The sequence below is a fragment of the Pararge aegeria genome, chromosome 3 (genome assembly GCF_905163445.1).
Source record: "Pararge aegeria chromosome 3, ilParAegt1.1, whole genome shotgun sequence".
Taxonomy (NCBI): domain Eukaryota; kingdom Metazoa; phylum Arthropoda; class Insecta; order Lepidoptera; family Nymphalidae; genus Pararge; species Pararge aegeria.
Window position 1 is genome coordinate 5,582,577 of NC_053182.1, and position 15,534 is coordinate 5,598,110.

A 15,534-nucleotide genomic window follows, 5' to 3' on the forward strand; every position below is an offset into this window, starting at 1 on the left:
TCCGAGTAAAGACGGTTGATGAACTAGGGTTTCTAATCTAATCCACTTTCTAAAATAGCCGAAGAGTTTTGAAACCTCATTCTTCAAGAACTACTCTAGAAGAAGAAAAGTGATGTATAGCAGATTGTTCAACATGGGGTTATGCAAACTCTTATTTTTTAGTAACGGAGGATTTTGGAGTCCCTTCCGAAAGTAGCGGGGGTGTAGCATTTAGAATTCGAAGTGGGAGCTTGGGGTACAGGAGCTCCCAAGATTAGCACAACCCTTGCGTTGAATACTATACTAATCACCCCGTAATTAATAATTTGGGAATAAGTTTTGGAGGGGTTTTTTGATAATTCTATACACAATGGTTCAGGCTTGTCCAGTGAAATTAATTTATGATTAGCATTCATCAAAGCGAGATATTAAAATACGAATCACGCGAGAGAGGCAACGCCATCATTGGCAAAAGAGAGATAGCAATATAAGACAGAAGAATTGTCATTTCTTTGCACAAATCACTTCATAACGTAATGGTAATGGATTTTGAGTACAACATTACAACTTTTTACATCAAAACAGTGGGCTGACTTCCATGGCATAAAGGAGTATTATTTAAAATGTCGGCTAACTTGCCTAGTGTTCTAAAACATTCTAAATTAACGCTTCGACAAAATTAACATAATACTTCTTTAAGCTATAGTAGGCGAAATAGGAAGTAGGAAGAAATAGGTCTTGTTATACAGTATTGGTGTTAAAAATATATGATCAGACATTTAATCAGTGAATCAGTATTCAGTATACAACTCTCAGATGGTTAGGTTTTTTGTGGTTTCAAAAGAATTCGCCCAGACGAAATCACTTTCCCCTTCGAGTCGGAGCAATCTTTACGCCTTAGGGTGGGTTCTTACAGGGCACTGTACGAACTAATCTACTTATCTCTCTAAGCTACCCGCTTATCAATATGACAACTCTATCTGCGTAGACGTGAGACCGCGTGAGAAAAGTTTCGTCTTCAACTAGGTAGTTTATCGCACAAGAAATGTCAAATTTTACTTCGATAACCCGAGATCAAAGGAGACAAAACTCTTGGCGTTAAAAATTCACCTAAGCTAAAAAGAGGCGAGCACAGGTTGTCGACCAGGGTGGGTATGAGGCAGATAATCAGAATGCTTTTGTACATCTATGAAGTGTAACCACACCACTGTTACGGTCAGACGTGTTCCTCAAAAAGATGACACCGTTTATTTTAACTACCTTAATTTTAGATAATATATATATGCGGGTCATAATATATAAAATAATGAATTCTGAAACATAAACACTGAAATATACACGGTACAGTAGACTAACTGTGCGAAGCTACTCTCGTTTAATTCCGCGACCACATAAAGTTTGAATCAGACTGTATAAAAGATACATTTTTATCAGTTAGCTCGGAGAACCCATGGACGTTAAGAGTCCCAAGGTGCTGGATTGGCGACCCCGCACCCGTTAAACCCAGCTTTGGTCGGGTCCTAACGAGCTTGATAGACGACATCAAACGACGCATTGGGTGCCAGCACCCGGGACTGTGTATTTTAGAACTCGCTACAAAATACCCAGACTATGGCCAGAAAGCCGATTCACCATCTCATTTGACACCAAAATTAGCTAGCCACTTTGCCAATATACCATCATATAACCTGTTAAATTCATATATTAAAACCTAAGGTCAAACTTAGTTTATTTCATTACAATATTAAAATGGTTTGGGGGTTATTTGATGGTAAATTTCTACAGTAGCTAGTCAAATTCGTTAACTGAGCTACTGAGGCAGCAGTGGACGTCTACCCGTTGAGGTGATGATATAATGCCTACCCAGCAGGGCTAGCGTAGGCAGGTGATAAAAATTATATCCCTTGACAGGGATATAATTAACGTGTCCATCTGCTAAAGTACTGGAACGTTGAAAACGAGAAGTTTACCCTCATTTCTTATTACAAATAAATTATTTAGATGTTACTTCCACTTGTGCGGTAATGCTCTGAAATTTGATAAAGTTTTATCCTTTTCCCGGGGAGATAATTGTCTCCTGCCCATGTTAGCCGTGCAGGTGGGTATTGCGCACGCCGCTGTAGCTAGTGTGCGCTTAGCTGCGCTTGTCGGCGGGCGTGTGCGGCGTGTGCGGCGTGTGCGGCGTGTGCGGCGTGTGCGGCGCGTGCGGTGCGTGTGGCCCGGGCGGCGGATGCGCGGCGTCGTCTGCGGGCGCGGGCGTGGCGGGCGGGGCGTTTGCGGGCGCAGGGGGCGGGGTCCGCAACTTGGCGCGCGGCCGCCACGCGTCCAGCAACGCCTCCACGCGCTCGTCGGTCGGCCCCCACCGCGCGAACCCCGCGGCGTTCTGCAGCCATACGACCACGGTGCCACCGCCCCAGCGGAAGTACACCTCGTTCCTGCAACACACACGAAACCGCAATTAGCGTTGATATACAAAACCACCGGCCTTTATTGTTAATTAAATAAAAAAGCCTTTTATTTCCTGTAACTTACATTTACATACCTAAGATAGCTTTACGTTAGTATTTTATTTTTAAATTTATTTATTTATACACTTTATTTGTACACCACAAATAGGAAAAAAAAAACAATGGACACAACAAAAATAAATTTAAAAAGTAGGATACAAAGGGCGGCCTTATCGCTTAATAGCGATCTCTTCCAGGCAACGTTAGTATTAGGAAAACCAAGGGAAACCGATTGGTGGGGTGTATTATTATTATATACATACTTACGAACAATTACAAACTAATACTTATCAAGATTACACAAATAAAATACTAATAATAATAAATATATTTTAGTTTTCATTTACGGAATATATATGAAATTAAGCTTAATTTTCTACACTCCGAGAAAAGCAGGAGAATCTTTATGGTATTTATTTATTAGGTTCACCAACAGATTATACACTGAAACAAGCTTAGGAACTACAAAATTGAGAAACATAAAGTTGTAGTATAAACCAAATTACTGGCAAACCGGCATGCGTATCTAAAAAAAAGTGCGGGTTCGCAATTTTACAATGATATTATTGTTGTAACGAAGGAAACACTGTATAATGTAGTTGAAAACAGAAACAAAAACATAACATAACTTAAATTAAAACAAAACAAATATACGTGGATAATCAAATAGCTGTACTAATACATTGTTGCAGATTTTTTTTGTATTTCTGAAGAGAACATGAGTGGATGTCGGCACGAGTAGCTTGGAATAGCTTATTGTGCTCCCGGTAGGTCCTAGCCAGGCTACTGTGAGCGCCTAAGTTCGTTCTATACAGCTTGCCAACAAACAGTTCGAAGTTACAGAGGTGTAGTTGGAATGAATAATTGTTAAGATAACAGTTATTGTGTCTTAACAATTATTCATTATAAAGTCAACATCTCCTGAGGATTCTCAGGTTTCGGAGTGAAACATACGTAGAGGGTACATTGCCGAACATCTGTTCGGTGTGGAGTATAAGGATTGAAGAAATTATAAATTACAACATACAGATTCTCCTTTTCATAATATATCATGGAATGTCGAAAAGTAACGCTTGCTTCTGTCCTGCTTCTATCCAATATTCATTACGTTTAATGAATGACAGCTTTGTACCTATACGAAGCGCCAAATGACATACGAGTGTTTCTGGAACTAGTATTATTAGGTAACCTAGCAGAGATCGCTACTTTGCGATAATGTAGCCTTTTGTATCCTATTACTTTAAGTTGATTTCTTTTGATGTTGTTAACATTTTGTGGTGAGCAAAAAAGAGTATAAAAAAATTTAAGAAATTATAGTGTTTTTAGTCATTCAAAGAGGAAGCATGGGTCAGATGTCCATCGGGAAGGTTAGAGTGATATTTGTAATATAAAATCACCACTTTAAGATAAACATTTTACGAAGGGAAATTAAAAAAAAATTAAAACTTTTTACTTTGAACTTTAATTTTTAACTGGGACAAAAAGGCTGCTCAAGAAGTGAAATTTAGAAATCTCTTCATACATTAGTTAATCTACAAAAATATAGAAAAGCTCACTTTGGAAGGACATGTTGGAAACCGTGCCTGTACTCATGTTCGAATGCTGGTATCACAACCTGTAAAATAATATTATTAATTAAAAAATCATTTAACAACTTTAACGCCGCCGCAACAAATCGTATTAGTATAAAAATCTAAGTTGACTACTTGACTAAAGCGGTTTTAGTCAGTAATAATATATCGTATTTTATATGTTTTCGATACCTTGACATCGATGTGTTAAAATAATATTATACCGCCCAAATAATATATCAATTTATTTTTTAATATTATATTAAAAAAATATATAATACTAGCGGACCCCAGCGCCATCTGACGGGCTGATTTGTAAATCTAAACCATCCAGAGTGCCCACCCAAACGTATACCAAAAAATTCATTCAAATCGGTCCAGTCGTCCAGGAGGAGTTCAGTGACATACACAAGCACACAAGAAATATATATATATAAAGATTATATTCTGATATTGTCTTCTGTTTTTTATAATTTTGTGTTCTACTGTTGTTTTGTAGAAGAAAAAAAAATCTGAATTTAAGGATACATATGGGATGTACGCGAGCCTACGATCTACTATAGGCTCTTACTTCGTATTATGTGAGCGTTTAACAAACCATTTAAATTTCAAGATATTGTAACTGCAGTTAACATAACTTAACTGTGCTACTTCACCGGATAACCTTTACCGATTGATTAACTCACTTTTTGCTCAGAAGCAAGTTATATTTTAATTGCTTAAAACGCACATAGCTAAGAATAAATAGAGGTGTGTAGTGTTAGAGGACTCGAACTCGGCCCCCAAAAGTGAAGTCGTAATACTACCCCCCTTTGGGCTATCACCGCGTCAATAATTACAACAAAAAAAAAGACTATCCACACAGAATTAAGAACACACACAACCCTCATTTAGCCGTGATTGCAGGCAGTGCATTCTGTCCAAAAACAGTGAAAACGCCCCGCGCTCATTAGAGGTAAAATAATTACTATCAACTGCTAAATGGCATGAAGTGTCTGTTAGAGAAACTCTACTAAAGTGGAGTGGTTTTTGATGCTTAAATATCAGTCGTGTATACGGTTTCTGTGTGTTCTTAATTCTGTGACTATCTTATTTATTACAACTTGATACATTTTTTAGTCAGCAGCATTGTATTTCTCGCAGGGTATAGTAAGCGTTTAGAACATTACAGATAAAATAATCACTATCGACTGCTAAATGGCATGAAGTGCCTGTTAGAAAAACACTACTAAAGTGGAGTGGTTTTTTATGCTTCAATATTAGTCGTGTTTACGGTTTCTGTGTATTCTTCATTCTGTGATTATCTTATACATATAAAAGTATTATGACTTGATACATTTTTAAGTCGGCAGCATTGTATTACTCGCTGGGACTAAGGGTGATAAACGAGTGCTTGCTAGCGTCGCTACCTGTTTCCGCTTGAAGTGGCTGGCCTGCAGCTTGTGAAGCGCGTGCGCGTGGCGGTCGGCCCACTCGGGCAGCACCACGACGAAGCTGAGAGGCTCGGCGGAGTCCTGTAGCAAGCGCTCCATGTGCCGGAGCGCCGCCTCCAGGAGCTCCTCGCAGTATGGCGGGTGCGCCACCAGCGACCCCGCCACCGGCCGCAACTCCAGGAACGGCCTGGCGCATACACACGTTACCAATGCCCATTTTCACTAACTTCCATCAAGGCAATACCTGAATGAATAACGCCCAATCAAAGAACATTCCTACGCCTGCATTTACCATTCACCAATTTCACTATGCAACTCATATAACCTAACACGTTCTAATGGTTCTTGCCACACAATGAGGTATATTGTATTTGACGGCCGATTGGCGCAGTTTGCAGCGACCCTGCTTTCTGAGTCCAAGGCCGTAGGTTCGATTCCCACTGATGGAAAATGTTTGTGTTATGAGCATGAATGTTTTTCAGTGTCTGGGTGTTTATATGTATATTGCTGTTTATTTATGTATATTATTCATAAAAATATTCGTCAGTCATCTTAGTACCTATAACACAAGCTACGCTTACTTTGGGGCTAGGTGGCGTGTGTATTGTCGTAGTATTATTTATTTTATTCTCATATTTTTCATTTTCATCATTTCATTACGGTGAACAAAAATCACCAACTGTTAGGTGATATCTATTGGTCAAAGGTGAATGTATCAGTATGCCTAGGAATAGCCTAATATTTACGCGCGACTTATTAAGGCATTGCATTGGACGTCGTTAGTGAAAACGGGCATAAGACGTGTAAGGAAAAAATAAAAAAAGGAAGTGTAGATTTATAATGAAAAAAATAAGTTTTTGGAATGCTATGCTATGCAGGAAAAACCTCCACTGTAAAATACTACCATTGGTAGTTTGAACATACCTATAAGCATATTGTTCGATTCCCACAACTGAAAAATGTTTGCGTGATATTAAATGTTTCGCAGTGTCTGGGTGTTTATATATTATTCTTAAAAATATTCGGCAGTCATCCGTACCCATAACATAGCTTACGTTGGGGCTAGATAACGATGTGTTTATTGTCGTAGTATATTTATTAAGGCGACTGTATGTCGACCTCACCGGCACAGTCGTGAGCACTGTCACCGTGTCTTATATCTACGGCAGGGGTAATTGTGGAATTTATAATTTCTGGTTTTTTTCTGGTCTGGTGTAATCTATTTTTAAAAGCGCGGGTTAAACATTCCATTCGACAGCCATTTAGACGATCTCATTGGTGCGGGGGTGAGCGCTGTTGTTTTAAGTGGGATGTGTCGGGTTTAATGCCCGGCGGGGTTATTTTGGAATTTATAATATAATTTTTTTCTCAGATCTGGTCTACAAAGACAAGCCGCCAAGCGATTTTTGCGTATCTGTATGATGTCGCGTTGAAATTGATTAGCGGTGTAGATTTAATGTAACTGCCATACCCCTAAACTAACCATTAGGCGAGATTGTAGTAAATAATAAAGTTATGAATAAAACACCTGTGTGTTTTTCCGATAGGCAGTCAAGTTTGCCGCCTTTTTCTCCCCCGGCCCGATGAGTTCCGCTGGTGGGAGGTCAAGCTAACTTAGACAAAACATCTGCCTGGTTCCACAGGCTAATCTTGTGAAGTCTCTTGTGGTATTGCAACAGTGAAGTTAATTGCACTAACAGTACCAATATATTTATGACTTGAACGCGCCTCTAAGTCATAAGATCGGCGTGAAATTCATGCGATATATTTGTCGTCATGTCAACATAATAATTATGTTTAGAAATTTTCAACTAAGTAATTTCGCTAAATCGTTAATTATAGATCTTTTTGTGGGAAATAAATATTTATACTTTTTACTGTGAAGTCAGCGCAGTCAAATATTTTTGATAAAAAAAAAATCTGCCGAGTAGTTTTGTTCAGCTAAAGCTTAGCTTTGCTATGCTATGCTATGCTGCTTAGCTTAACTTAGCATTGAATTTCCTTAAAGTGTCTTATCTAGCTATAGTGCAGTTGCGTCCAGCCAGTGACGTTTCTAGGGTCTTGAATTTGTGAAAGCCCAGTTACCTACCGGACTAATTTGACATGACGAGTCAAATTAGTCCCGTATTTAACCGGGCCTCCCAACCTCTAAAAGTTACCGTTCTTGTTGTGCCAAATGACAAACAGTATCAACTTATCCTTGAAAAACATTATGGTCAACACGCGAATTACGATTACAAAATTTCGATTGATAATTGGTAGAATAAAGAAGTTTCTATGCGCTGTTTGCCTAAAATAAAAATATAACAATAAAAGCCGGCCAATCGGCCGTCGATATTAAATCAATGCCACTGAGTCTACCTGCCAGAGTACGTAGTGCTATGCAATACTCTTTGTTTGTTGTACATTATTGAGCAAACATTTTGTTCGTTTCCTCATTGCTATCAAGTATGAATTATTTTATGAATTGCATTTCGAAATAAGTAGTTAAAAAAATGTAAGAGATATTTATTGTATTTTTCGGCTTCTATGGTAGTACCGCCACTGCGTCCAGAGTGGTGTTTACTGAAAGAATTTATTGGAACCACTCAAATTCAAATTCAAATTAAAAATTGTTTTATTCATTGAGACCTTATTACAGGCACTTTTAGTCAGGATTTTCTTTTTTTATCACCATCTCACAGTCTAGTTAATGTTGAGCGATGCAGTTAGAGCAATTCATACCCAAGCTTTTTTATCATACATGTAATCAATCCTTAATATTATAATAGGCACTATATAGCTCACCCTCGGGATCCAAAGTAGGAGTCTGTGTCTGCGAAGGCCGAGCAGTACTGGCGGAAGTAGCAGTCGAGCGGGCTCGCGAAGCACTCGAAGGTGACGCCGAAGCATCTGTGCAGGCACTCGAGCACGGGCACGGGCAGCGCCATCTGCGCCAGGTGCGCGTCCGGCGCCTGCGCCTGCGCGTGCGCAGTGCCCACCCACGCCGCGTAGCGCCGCAGCACGCACCACACGCGCGAGAGGAACTGCTCGAACTTCTTGTCGTCGAAGCAGCTGTACCGGTACAGGTGTTCCTGGACATCGATAGCCTATAACAGTCTACTGCCGGACTAAAAACCTCTCCCAAGGACAGGGTTTGACCATTATCAGACGGGTTGGTGATCAGTGGGCCGATTCTGTATCACACGATGTCGCGTAGAAACTGATTAAAGAATTAAACCGATGCGGTTTAGCATAACTGACATACCAGGTCAGATCGCAGACAAGGGCTAAAATTTAGTGTAATAAAAAAAATCCTAACTAATATCATTAATGCTAAAGTGTGTTTGTTTGTCCTTCTTCTCAATCTTTCATAATTATTGTCATAGAGTTAGGTGAAAGGACGGAGAGTATTTGTGTATGAGCTACCGCGTAATGCAATTCGGCGGAACTGCGGTGCGTTTTAAAATCCGCATAAGAAGAAACCCGTTCAAAAATCTGATCCGCGCATTGAGGTAGAAATTCCGCATGTTTTGCCATACGTCTCGCAACCTTCGTAGAAATGGCACGACCGGCGAAAACATGGACAACGCCACGAGAGTACGCATTTGCATTTATCTGCAGAAACGCGGAACAAGTCTGTACCAAATCACAGAATCGGCAAGTTTTTTTTCCTCTGCACTTCATCTGTGATCTAGGCCTCGCAGATTTCGTTAACTTTGTTTTTGTTAAATAGTTGTGGTGATATTTAGTTTTCATTGTAAGATTCTTCAAAGGGTCGAATCTAGTAATTTAAGTTTTAATAAAGTTCTATTCACCCATACATCTGATATGTGAGTATCTAAATTCAGTTTAATCGAACAGTCCGTTTTTAATAACGTTATTTATAAAGTTTACATAATCTAGATACAGTAGTGGACCTAGGACAGTACCCTGAGCCGTACCAACTGCTATTTCGGCGTTATCACTGAGCGCATTTCTAGCTTACACAAAGTATATTTCGTTCTAAAGGTAATTCTGCACAACTTCAGTATTGGGTCTCTAACTCTTGAATCATCAAATTATTAAATCTGTGTGGTGGCGCAGTGTATCGAACGCCTTCGTGAAGTCTAGAAATACAACAAAATTATATTTATTATCAAACTTCACATATATAAAACTTCGAGAGTAACTGTGCAGTGATTTTATTTGTTTTTAGTCTGAATTGGGTTTTTGTTTGAATTTTATTTTCAGTTTTTGTTGTAAGTTATATGTGCGTCTACCAGTTTGGCTGGAAGTTAAATACTTACTTGGCCCTTTTTGTTTATTGGCCTGAATATACCAGTTTTTAATTTGTATGGTATTTAAAAAGCCTGTCGGGTTTCCAGACGCGAATAGAATTTACTTACTAATTTCTGCAAATAGGTGGCATTGAGGATCTGGGTGTCTCCCAAATAGCGTAACAGGGCCTGGTCGCGGTCGAGGAAGTGCTCAACCAGCGGAGAGCGTGGTGCGGGCAACGCAAACTGCACCGGGTAGCACCACACTTTGCGCAGAGCCGCCTGCTGTAGTGGCGCCAGAAGCTCCTACAGTAAATTTAAATCACTTAGCCATACCAACCATCATCTCCAAATATCTTTATACCCTTCAACAAATATAAATGGGGCGGCCTCGTGATATTGAACTATATATGGGGTATTCCATGCCAAATCGACCACTTTTGAACCTTACTTTAGATTTCGCAGAATTTTTTGATCTTTTTCTACTCGATGAAAGACGTTTTTCAGAATTTTTCAATTTTTTTTATCCAACCCAAAAAAAGTTAAGAAACTTTCAAAAAAATGGCTGTTTTATTTTCAAATAGCCATAACTCTTTCAAAAGTTGACCTTTCGGGACGTTTTTTTTTTTCAAAATTTTTGTTTTTAATTGAATTTTTTGAAAAAATAAATAAAAAAAATTTAACATGATCGCTTCTATTAAATAATCGCGTTTTTTGTATAAAATCGTTATTTTTTCGAAGTTCGTCGTTCTAAATAGTTTTTTTTTTCTCAAAAAAAACTTCAATCAATTCTACAATTATCCCCGTGTATCCCAGAGGGCCAATTTTTGTTTCTATTTTTTTTATTACGTTGAAAAAAAATTTTCAACATTTTAAAAATGCAGATTTTTTTTTTTTCATAAATATTATTTATATAACATAATAAATGTAATTATATGATTTTAAGGTATTATATTCTCCATATATTGTCCGAATTTACCATTATAATGACTAGGATTAATGATTGATGCAGTTAAAATTTAATGACTCAAAAATAATGCAACAAATTATTTATTGATTTCATCTTTGGCGTTTAAATATTTTACAAATTCTGCATTTATTCGAGTTCGAAATTTTTTTAACGCACAAACAACCATTTTTTAGAAACAAAAAAAAATTCTGCATTTTTACTACTAAATAAAAAAATAGAAAAAAAAATCGGCCTGTAATCCTAACTGTATATTATTATTAAACATTTTTTATTTATTTTATCTTCTGTATGTTTTGTATTTCACAGAATTACATAATATAGAATCTTATCATTGGATCTGACAGACTACAAGGTACTCTTTGGAATAAAATTCTGAACTAAGATGGTCTTTAAGCAGAACTCCATAATCTGACAAATTTAATAGTTCTTCACTACCATGCAAAACATTTGTCAAATTACCAAGGGTGCACTCTACTTCCTTTCTGACTGGACTTGTATATAATCAGTTGCAGCTTAGGATTATCCTGTAAAATATTATAAGTGGTAGTAACTGCAAATCTACCAGCATTAGATCAACATGGCGAATGTAAGCTTTCAGAAACAACTTTCACTCCTAGGAGAGTCCTTATTTAGGTCTCTGAGCACAGATCCACGACTTTCAGTAGTTCTTAAATATGTGAAAGAAATTATATAATTCTCATAGGAATTTGAAGTAAACCTAAAAATTTTGTATGTGTTTCTTATTTGAATCTAGTAAGACAAATATGTTATTTACCTGTATCCCATTCTCTTTTAGTAGTATGCTATGTTTTTCTCTTATCTTGCGAGCATATTCTGCTGATAAATGATAGATCTTAAGACAGATTCCTTCAACTGAAGCTTTTGCTGTTTCTGCCAAATGAGGCTGACACTGTCTCTATAGAAAAAAAAATACACACTGTTATTTCTTAAATTTATACTGTTCTTCCAAAGCCAAAAACAAATTACATTGAAGGATATAAGCTGCCAATTAAATTGTGCTTATTTTTTTTTTGTACTTTATTTGAGAGTACCATTATTTTCTTTTATAACTTAGTAAAAGTACCCTTTTTTTATAACTTAGTAAAAGTACTACTTTTACTAAGTTATAAAAAAAGGCAATATAAGTTAAATAATATTAATATAAATTAAATAAATAAATATTCTCAGATTTACTCTCAAATGTGCCAGTCTATCTTGGAAATCATCATAAGTAGCTCCCACTGTACGCCGCAACCATTGAAATGTGTCCTCAGCATTCCACTTCACTACTTTACGGCTTTCTGGTGAGGCATTCCTTGATTCTATCATTTTCTTAGCTGCTTCAGCATATCTGGACAACTGCTTTCTGGCATCTCCAGTGAATTTTGGATGGGTTAATTTTATTGGTATATCATTCATTATTTCTTCATACATTGAGTGAGATATCTCTGGAAAGCAGTGGCTGGGGAGAAGTGGATCAGAACCTCCTTGGTCATTCACTTTTCTTTCCATTAACCATCTATTGAAAGAATCTTTGGGGGCATCTATACTTTCTCTGGTGTGGCACAGCTCCTGATAACACTGCCTTAACTTATTGGCTAGAGTAAATCGAAATCCCTCAATTTCAGGATGGGGATGAGGGCAAATAGTTGGGGGACGTTCATATATCACAACATTTGTGGGTACTTCAATGTCCCATGGACCTGCAAGGACAAACTTTTTAGGTGGGGGACCATTATCTTCCGATGGCCGTCGCTTAGTGGCACTGGGAGTTACATTGCCGGCATTTGGGGGCCCTGTGTGGCATATTCCAAGTGGATCTGTTATGGGATCGAAATCCCTTTTAACAGCAGGCAGTTCCCACATTGACTCGCCGGAAATTTTGTTCCAAAAATACGGTCTGTTTTCTCGCCTGGACCAGTATTTCCGCCACCCTTGTTGCAGCAGATCAGGGTGCAATTCGGAGGAGAGATGAGGAGCGAGAGGAGCTGGGGCGCCCGGTGTCTGCGGGGTCTCGCCACTGCCGCCGGGCGACGACTGGATTTCCGGAGACGAATCGCTGAGGGTTGGTGCCGTCTCCCACGATGAGGATCCAGCGACAACTTTATCCCGAACATCATTCATATCGAAGAACTATTTACGGCCTAAAACTTTTCAATTTGATCACGAATTAACTTATAAGGAAGCTTGTAAACGAAAATTTTCCTATTTAAGCTTAGCTTACAAGTTTTCTATAAGCACAATTAATTTGTTGTTAATCATGATATTGTTACCGCCAAGAAATTTTCTAAGGCAGAATTCTATAATGTCACAGAAACACATGACGAATATTGTCAAGGAACATATTTAAAAAGGATTATCGATGGGAAGTAATAACAAAACCATCAAAATAACACAAAAATACTTAAACAATCGTATGATTTACGAAATAAATAGGCTGGCGTAGCTCCCCAAGCACCGCCATCCACAGATATACTAAAACATACTCAGACCAAAAACTTACAACTAAACAAAGATAAGATTTTTGTTTATAATCAGTATGTAAAACTTTGTAATCTAGTATTTTGAGCCTGCAAAGACAAAAGAGAATATAATCGCTACGTTAAATAAAAATTAAATAATACAAATCCATCCCGTATTTACGTCAAATAAGCCTATAGATATCTCAAAGCCATGAAATAGAAAATGAATCCTTCAAGTAACTAGGTCTCAATAAAGTATTTTTGTTAATAATTAATTGATCCATTTATAATACATTAAATAAAAATTTAATAATTCAAATTCTTCTCGTTAAATTTTCAAGTAAGCCTATAGATACCTCAAAGCCATGAAATAGAAAAAGAAGCCTAGGTCTCGATTAGGTATTTTAGTTAATAATTAATTGATTTCAATTAATAATGAATCATTATCAAAGTCCATTCAGACCTCTGAATCCATTCCATAACTTAAGTTTACCCTCAAACCAATTTTATGACGTTCGGATGTCTTGTGCCGACTACTTTCATGATATCTGTGGTCTAGGGGGTTTTATAAGGACTAGAACCTAGAGCCGTTAAAAAGAACCTTGGTTTAAAAAAAAAATGAAATAATAGTTTCAGGTCTGTGGTGTCTACTGCCGTGTTTTCTATATATTTGCTATTTTCATCATTTTCAATTTGAATTGGGTATAGTGAGTTTAGATGAGATGGTACCTAGAGCAGCTGAATAGGTACAGATATACAGCAGTTATAAAGAAGAAGCCTAGTTATCAACTAGGAATTTGTACAAAGTAAAGAAATCTGTATTTCATCTGAAATTGCTTTGTGTATTATACAAAACTGCCAACAATTGGTTTTGTTTTGAAGTAATGGTTTAAATGTTCTCTTCAGTAAAAGCCTTTTCCACAACTCAGGCTTTTCAACAAAAACAATATGGAGTATACATAAAGTTTAAATTTTTTCAATCACTTTGAGATAATGAAATAATGAGCAAAGAAATACCAATTGAAATTGATATCGTTAATCAGATAAACCATGATAGTAACTATTTCCAAACCAAAATAGATTGTCTAAATGCTTCTGATATCAATTATGCGCATTTTTATGCTACCTATATGTTACACAACATACCCTGTATCATTAAAAATGTTTCTAATGATTGGAAATGTTCGAAAGAGTGGGTTTTAGATGGTCAAATAAATTATGAATATTTTACACAAGAGTATGGAGACTTAGATGCACCTGTTGCTGATTGCAACCAAATAAACTTTAATGCTCAATGCAAATGTAGTATGAAAGTTAAAGATTACATGAGTTACCTCAAAAACCCACACAAAGAAAAATTGTTGTATCTAAAAGATTGGCATCTGAGAAGACTAACAAATGGTTTGTTTTATGAGGTTCCAATTTTATTTGCATCAGATTGGCTAAATGAATATGCTTTGGATATGCAAGAGGATGATTTAATGTTTGTTTATATTGGACCCAAAGATACATGGTATGTTCTCAATATGTGACAATGCTGCTAATGTTTGATTTTAAAAATTGAAACACCTACTATTTTACTAATATTTATTTCTAACACCATGTTTCGTACCGTTTTTAAATATAAATATTATAAATAGATTTCCCATAAATAACTTTACTTGCACATTCATTAAGCTAACTTAATTTATTCTTTCAGGACACCTTTTCATGCTGATGTTTATTCATCATACAGCTGGTCAGTTAACATTTTTGGCAGGAAGAAATGGATAATTCTTCCCCCAGGGGAAGAAGCAAAAATAAAGGATTCATTTGGAAATCTGCCACTTCTGTTTGATCCAAACATACATAAAAATGTAAAACACTTTGAAATCATCCAAGAAACAGGGGATGGCATTTTTGTTCCGTCCGGATGGCATCATCAAGTTTTTAACATACTGGACACTATTTCTATAAATCATAATTTTATTAATGCTTGTAATGTGGAGTTTGTGTGGAGAGCACTTGAAGATAATTTAGTTTCGGTTGAAAAAGAAATTCAGGAATTTAAAGACACTCCTGAATTTATAACTCAGTGCCAATTAATACTAAAATCGTTATTTGGTATGGATTTTGAAGAATTTATTAAATTCATTATCCATATAGCTCAAAAAAGAATAAATTATTTTAATAAAAAAACCACATGTAAACTCTTTAACACTTACATTTTACAAAACAATCACATTACTTTTGATCTTAAAAAAATATTAAAAATTATCAGTTTTATAGAAAACCACCCTTTAGTATCAAAAATTATTTCATTACATGAAACAGTTCCTCAAATCATACATATAAAAAAATCTATCAATAAAGCATTAAAATAGTTTATGAATAG

At 36.7% G+C, this 15,534-nt stretch overlaps 3 protein-coding genes across 3 annotated transcripts; 1 reads left to right on the top strand and 2 right to left on the bottom strand.

Annotated features, from left to right (window-relative positions):
• Window positions 1-2,113: 2,113 nt before the first annotated feature.
• Window positions 2,114-3,757, bottom strand: LOC120636960 (predicted GPI-anchored protein 58). Its single transcript, XM_039908538.1, has 2 exons — window positions 3,726-3,757; window positions 2,114-2,414 (listed from the first exon to the last, which is right to left on the bottom strand). The coding sequence occupies exons 1-2, from the start codon at window positions 3,755-3,757 to the stop codon at window positions 2,114-2,116; spliced, it is 333 nt and encodes a 110-aa protein (XP_039764472.1).
• A 281-nt stretch (window positions 3,758-4,038) lies between these two features.
• LOC120637347 (mRNA (2'-O-methyladenosine-N(6)-)-methyltransferase) lies at window positions 4,039-13,152 on the bottom strand. The gene is made up of 6 exons (XM_039909159.1): window positions 11,893-13,152; window positions 11,474-11,614; window positions 9,858-10,034; window positions 8,278-8,564; window positions 5,467-5,677; window positions 4,039-4,101 (listed from the first exon to the last, which is right to left on the bottom strand). Exons 1-6 carry the CDS (start codon window positions 12,820-12,822, stop codon window positions 4,039-4,041), a joined length of 1,809 nt encoding a protein of 602 aa, XP_039765093.1. The 5' UTR covers window positions 12,823-13,152.
• A 661-nt stretch (window positions 13,153-13,813) lies between these two features.
• LOC120637353 (2-oxoglutarate and iron-dependent oxygenase JMJD4) lies at window positions 13,814-15,523 on the top strand. Its single transcript, XM_039909164.1, has 2 exons — window positions 13,814-14,673; window positions 14,860-15,523. The coding sequence occupies exons 1-2, from the start codon at window positions 14,162-14,164 to the stop codon at window positions 15,521-15,523; spliced, it is 1,176 nt and encodes a 391-aa protein (XP_039765098.1). The 5' UTR covers window positions 13,814-14,161.
• Window positions 15,524-15,534: the final 11 nt, after the last annotated feature.

Coding starts and splice junctions, on each gene's coding strand:
- LOC120637347 (XM_039909159.1), bottom strand. CDS start 12,822: ATGAATGATGTTCGGGATAAAGTTGTCGCTGGATCCTCATCGTGGGAG. Junction 10,035..11,473: donor TAAAAGAGAATGGGATACAG/GTAAATAACATA, acceptor AATTTACTGTAG/GAGCTTCTGGCGCCACTACA. Junction 5,678..8,277: donor TCCTACTTTGGATCCCGAGG/GTGAGCTATATA, acceptor TGTATGCGCCAG/GCCGTTCCTGGAGTTGCGGC.
- LOC120636960 (XM_039908538.1), bottom strand. CDS start 3,757: ATGTTAACAACATCAAAAGAAATCAACTTAAA. Junction 2,415..3,725: donor TCAAAAGAAATCAACTTAAA/GTAATAGGATAC, acceptor TGTGTGTTGCAG/GAACGAGGTGTACTTCCGCT.
- LOC120637353 (XM_039909164.1), top strand. CDS start 14,162: ATGAGCAAAGAAATACCAATTGAAATTGATATCGTTAATCAGATAAAC. Junction 14,674..14,859: donor ATTGGACCCAAAGATACATG/GTATGTTCTCAA, acceptor TTATTCTTTCAG/GACACCTTTTCATGCTGATG.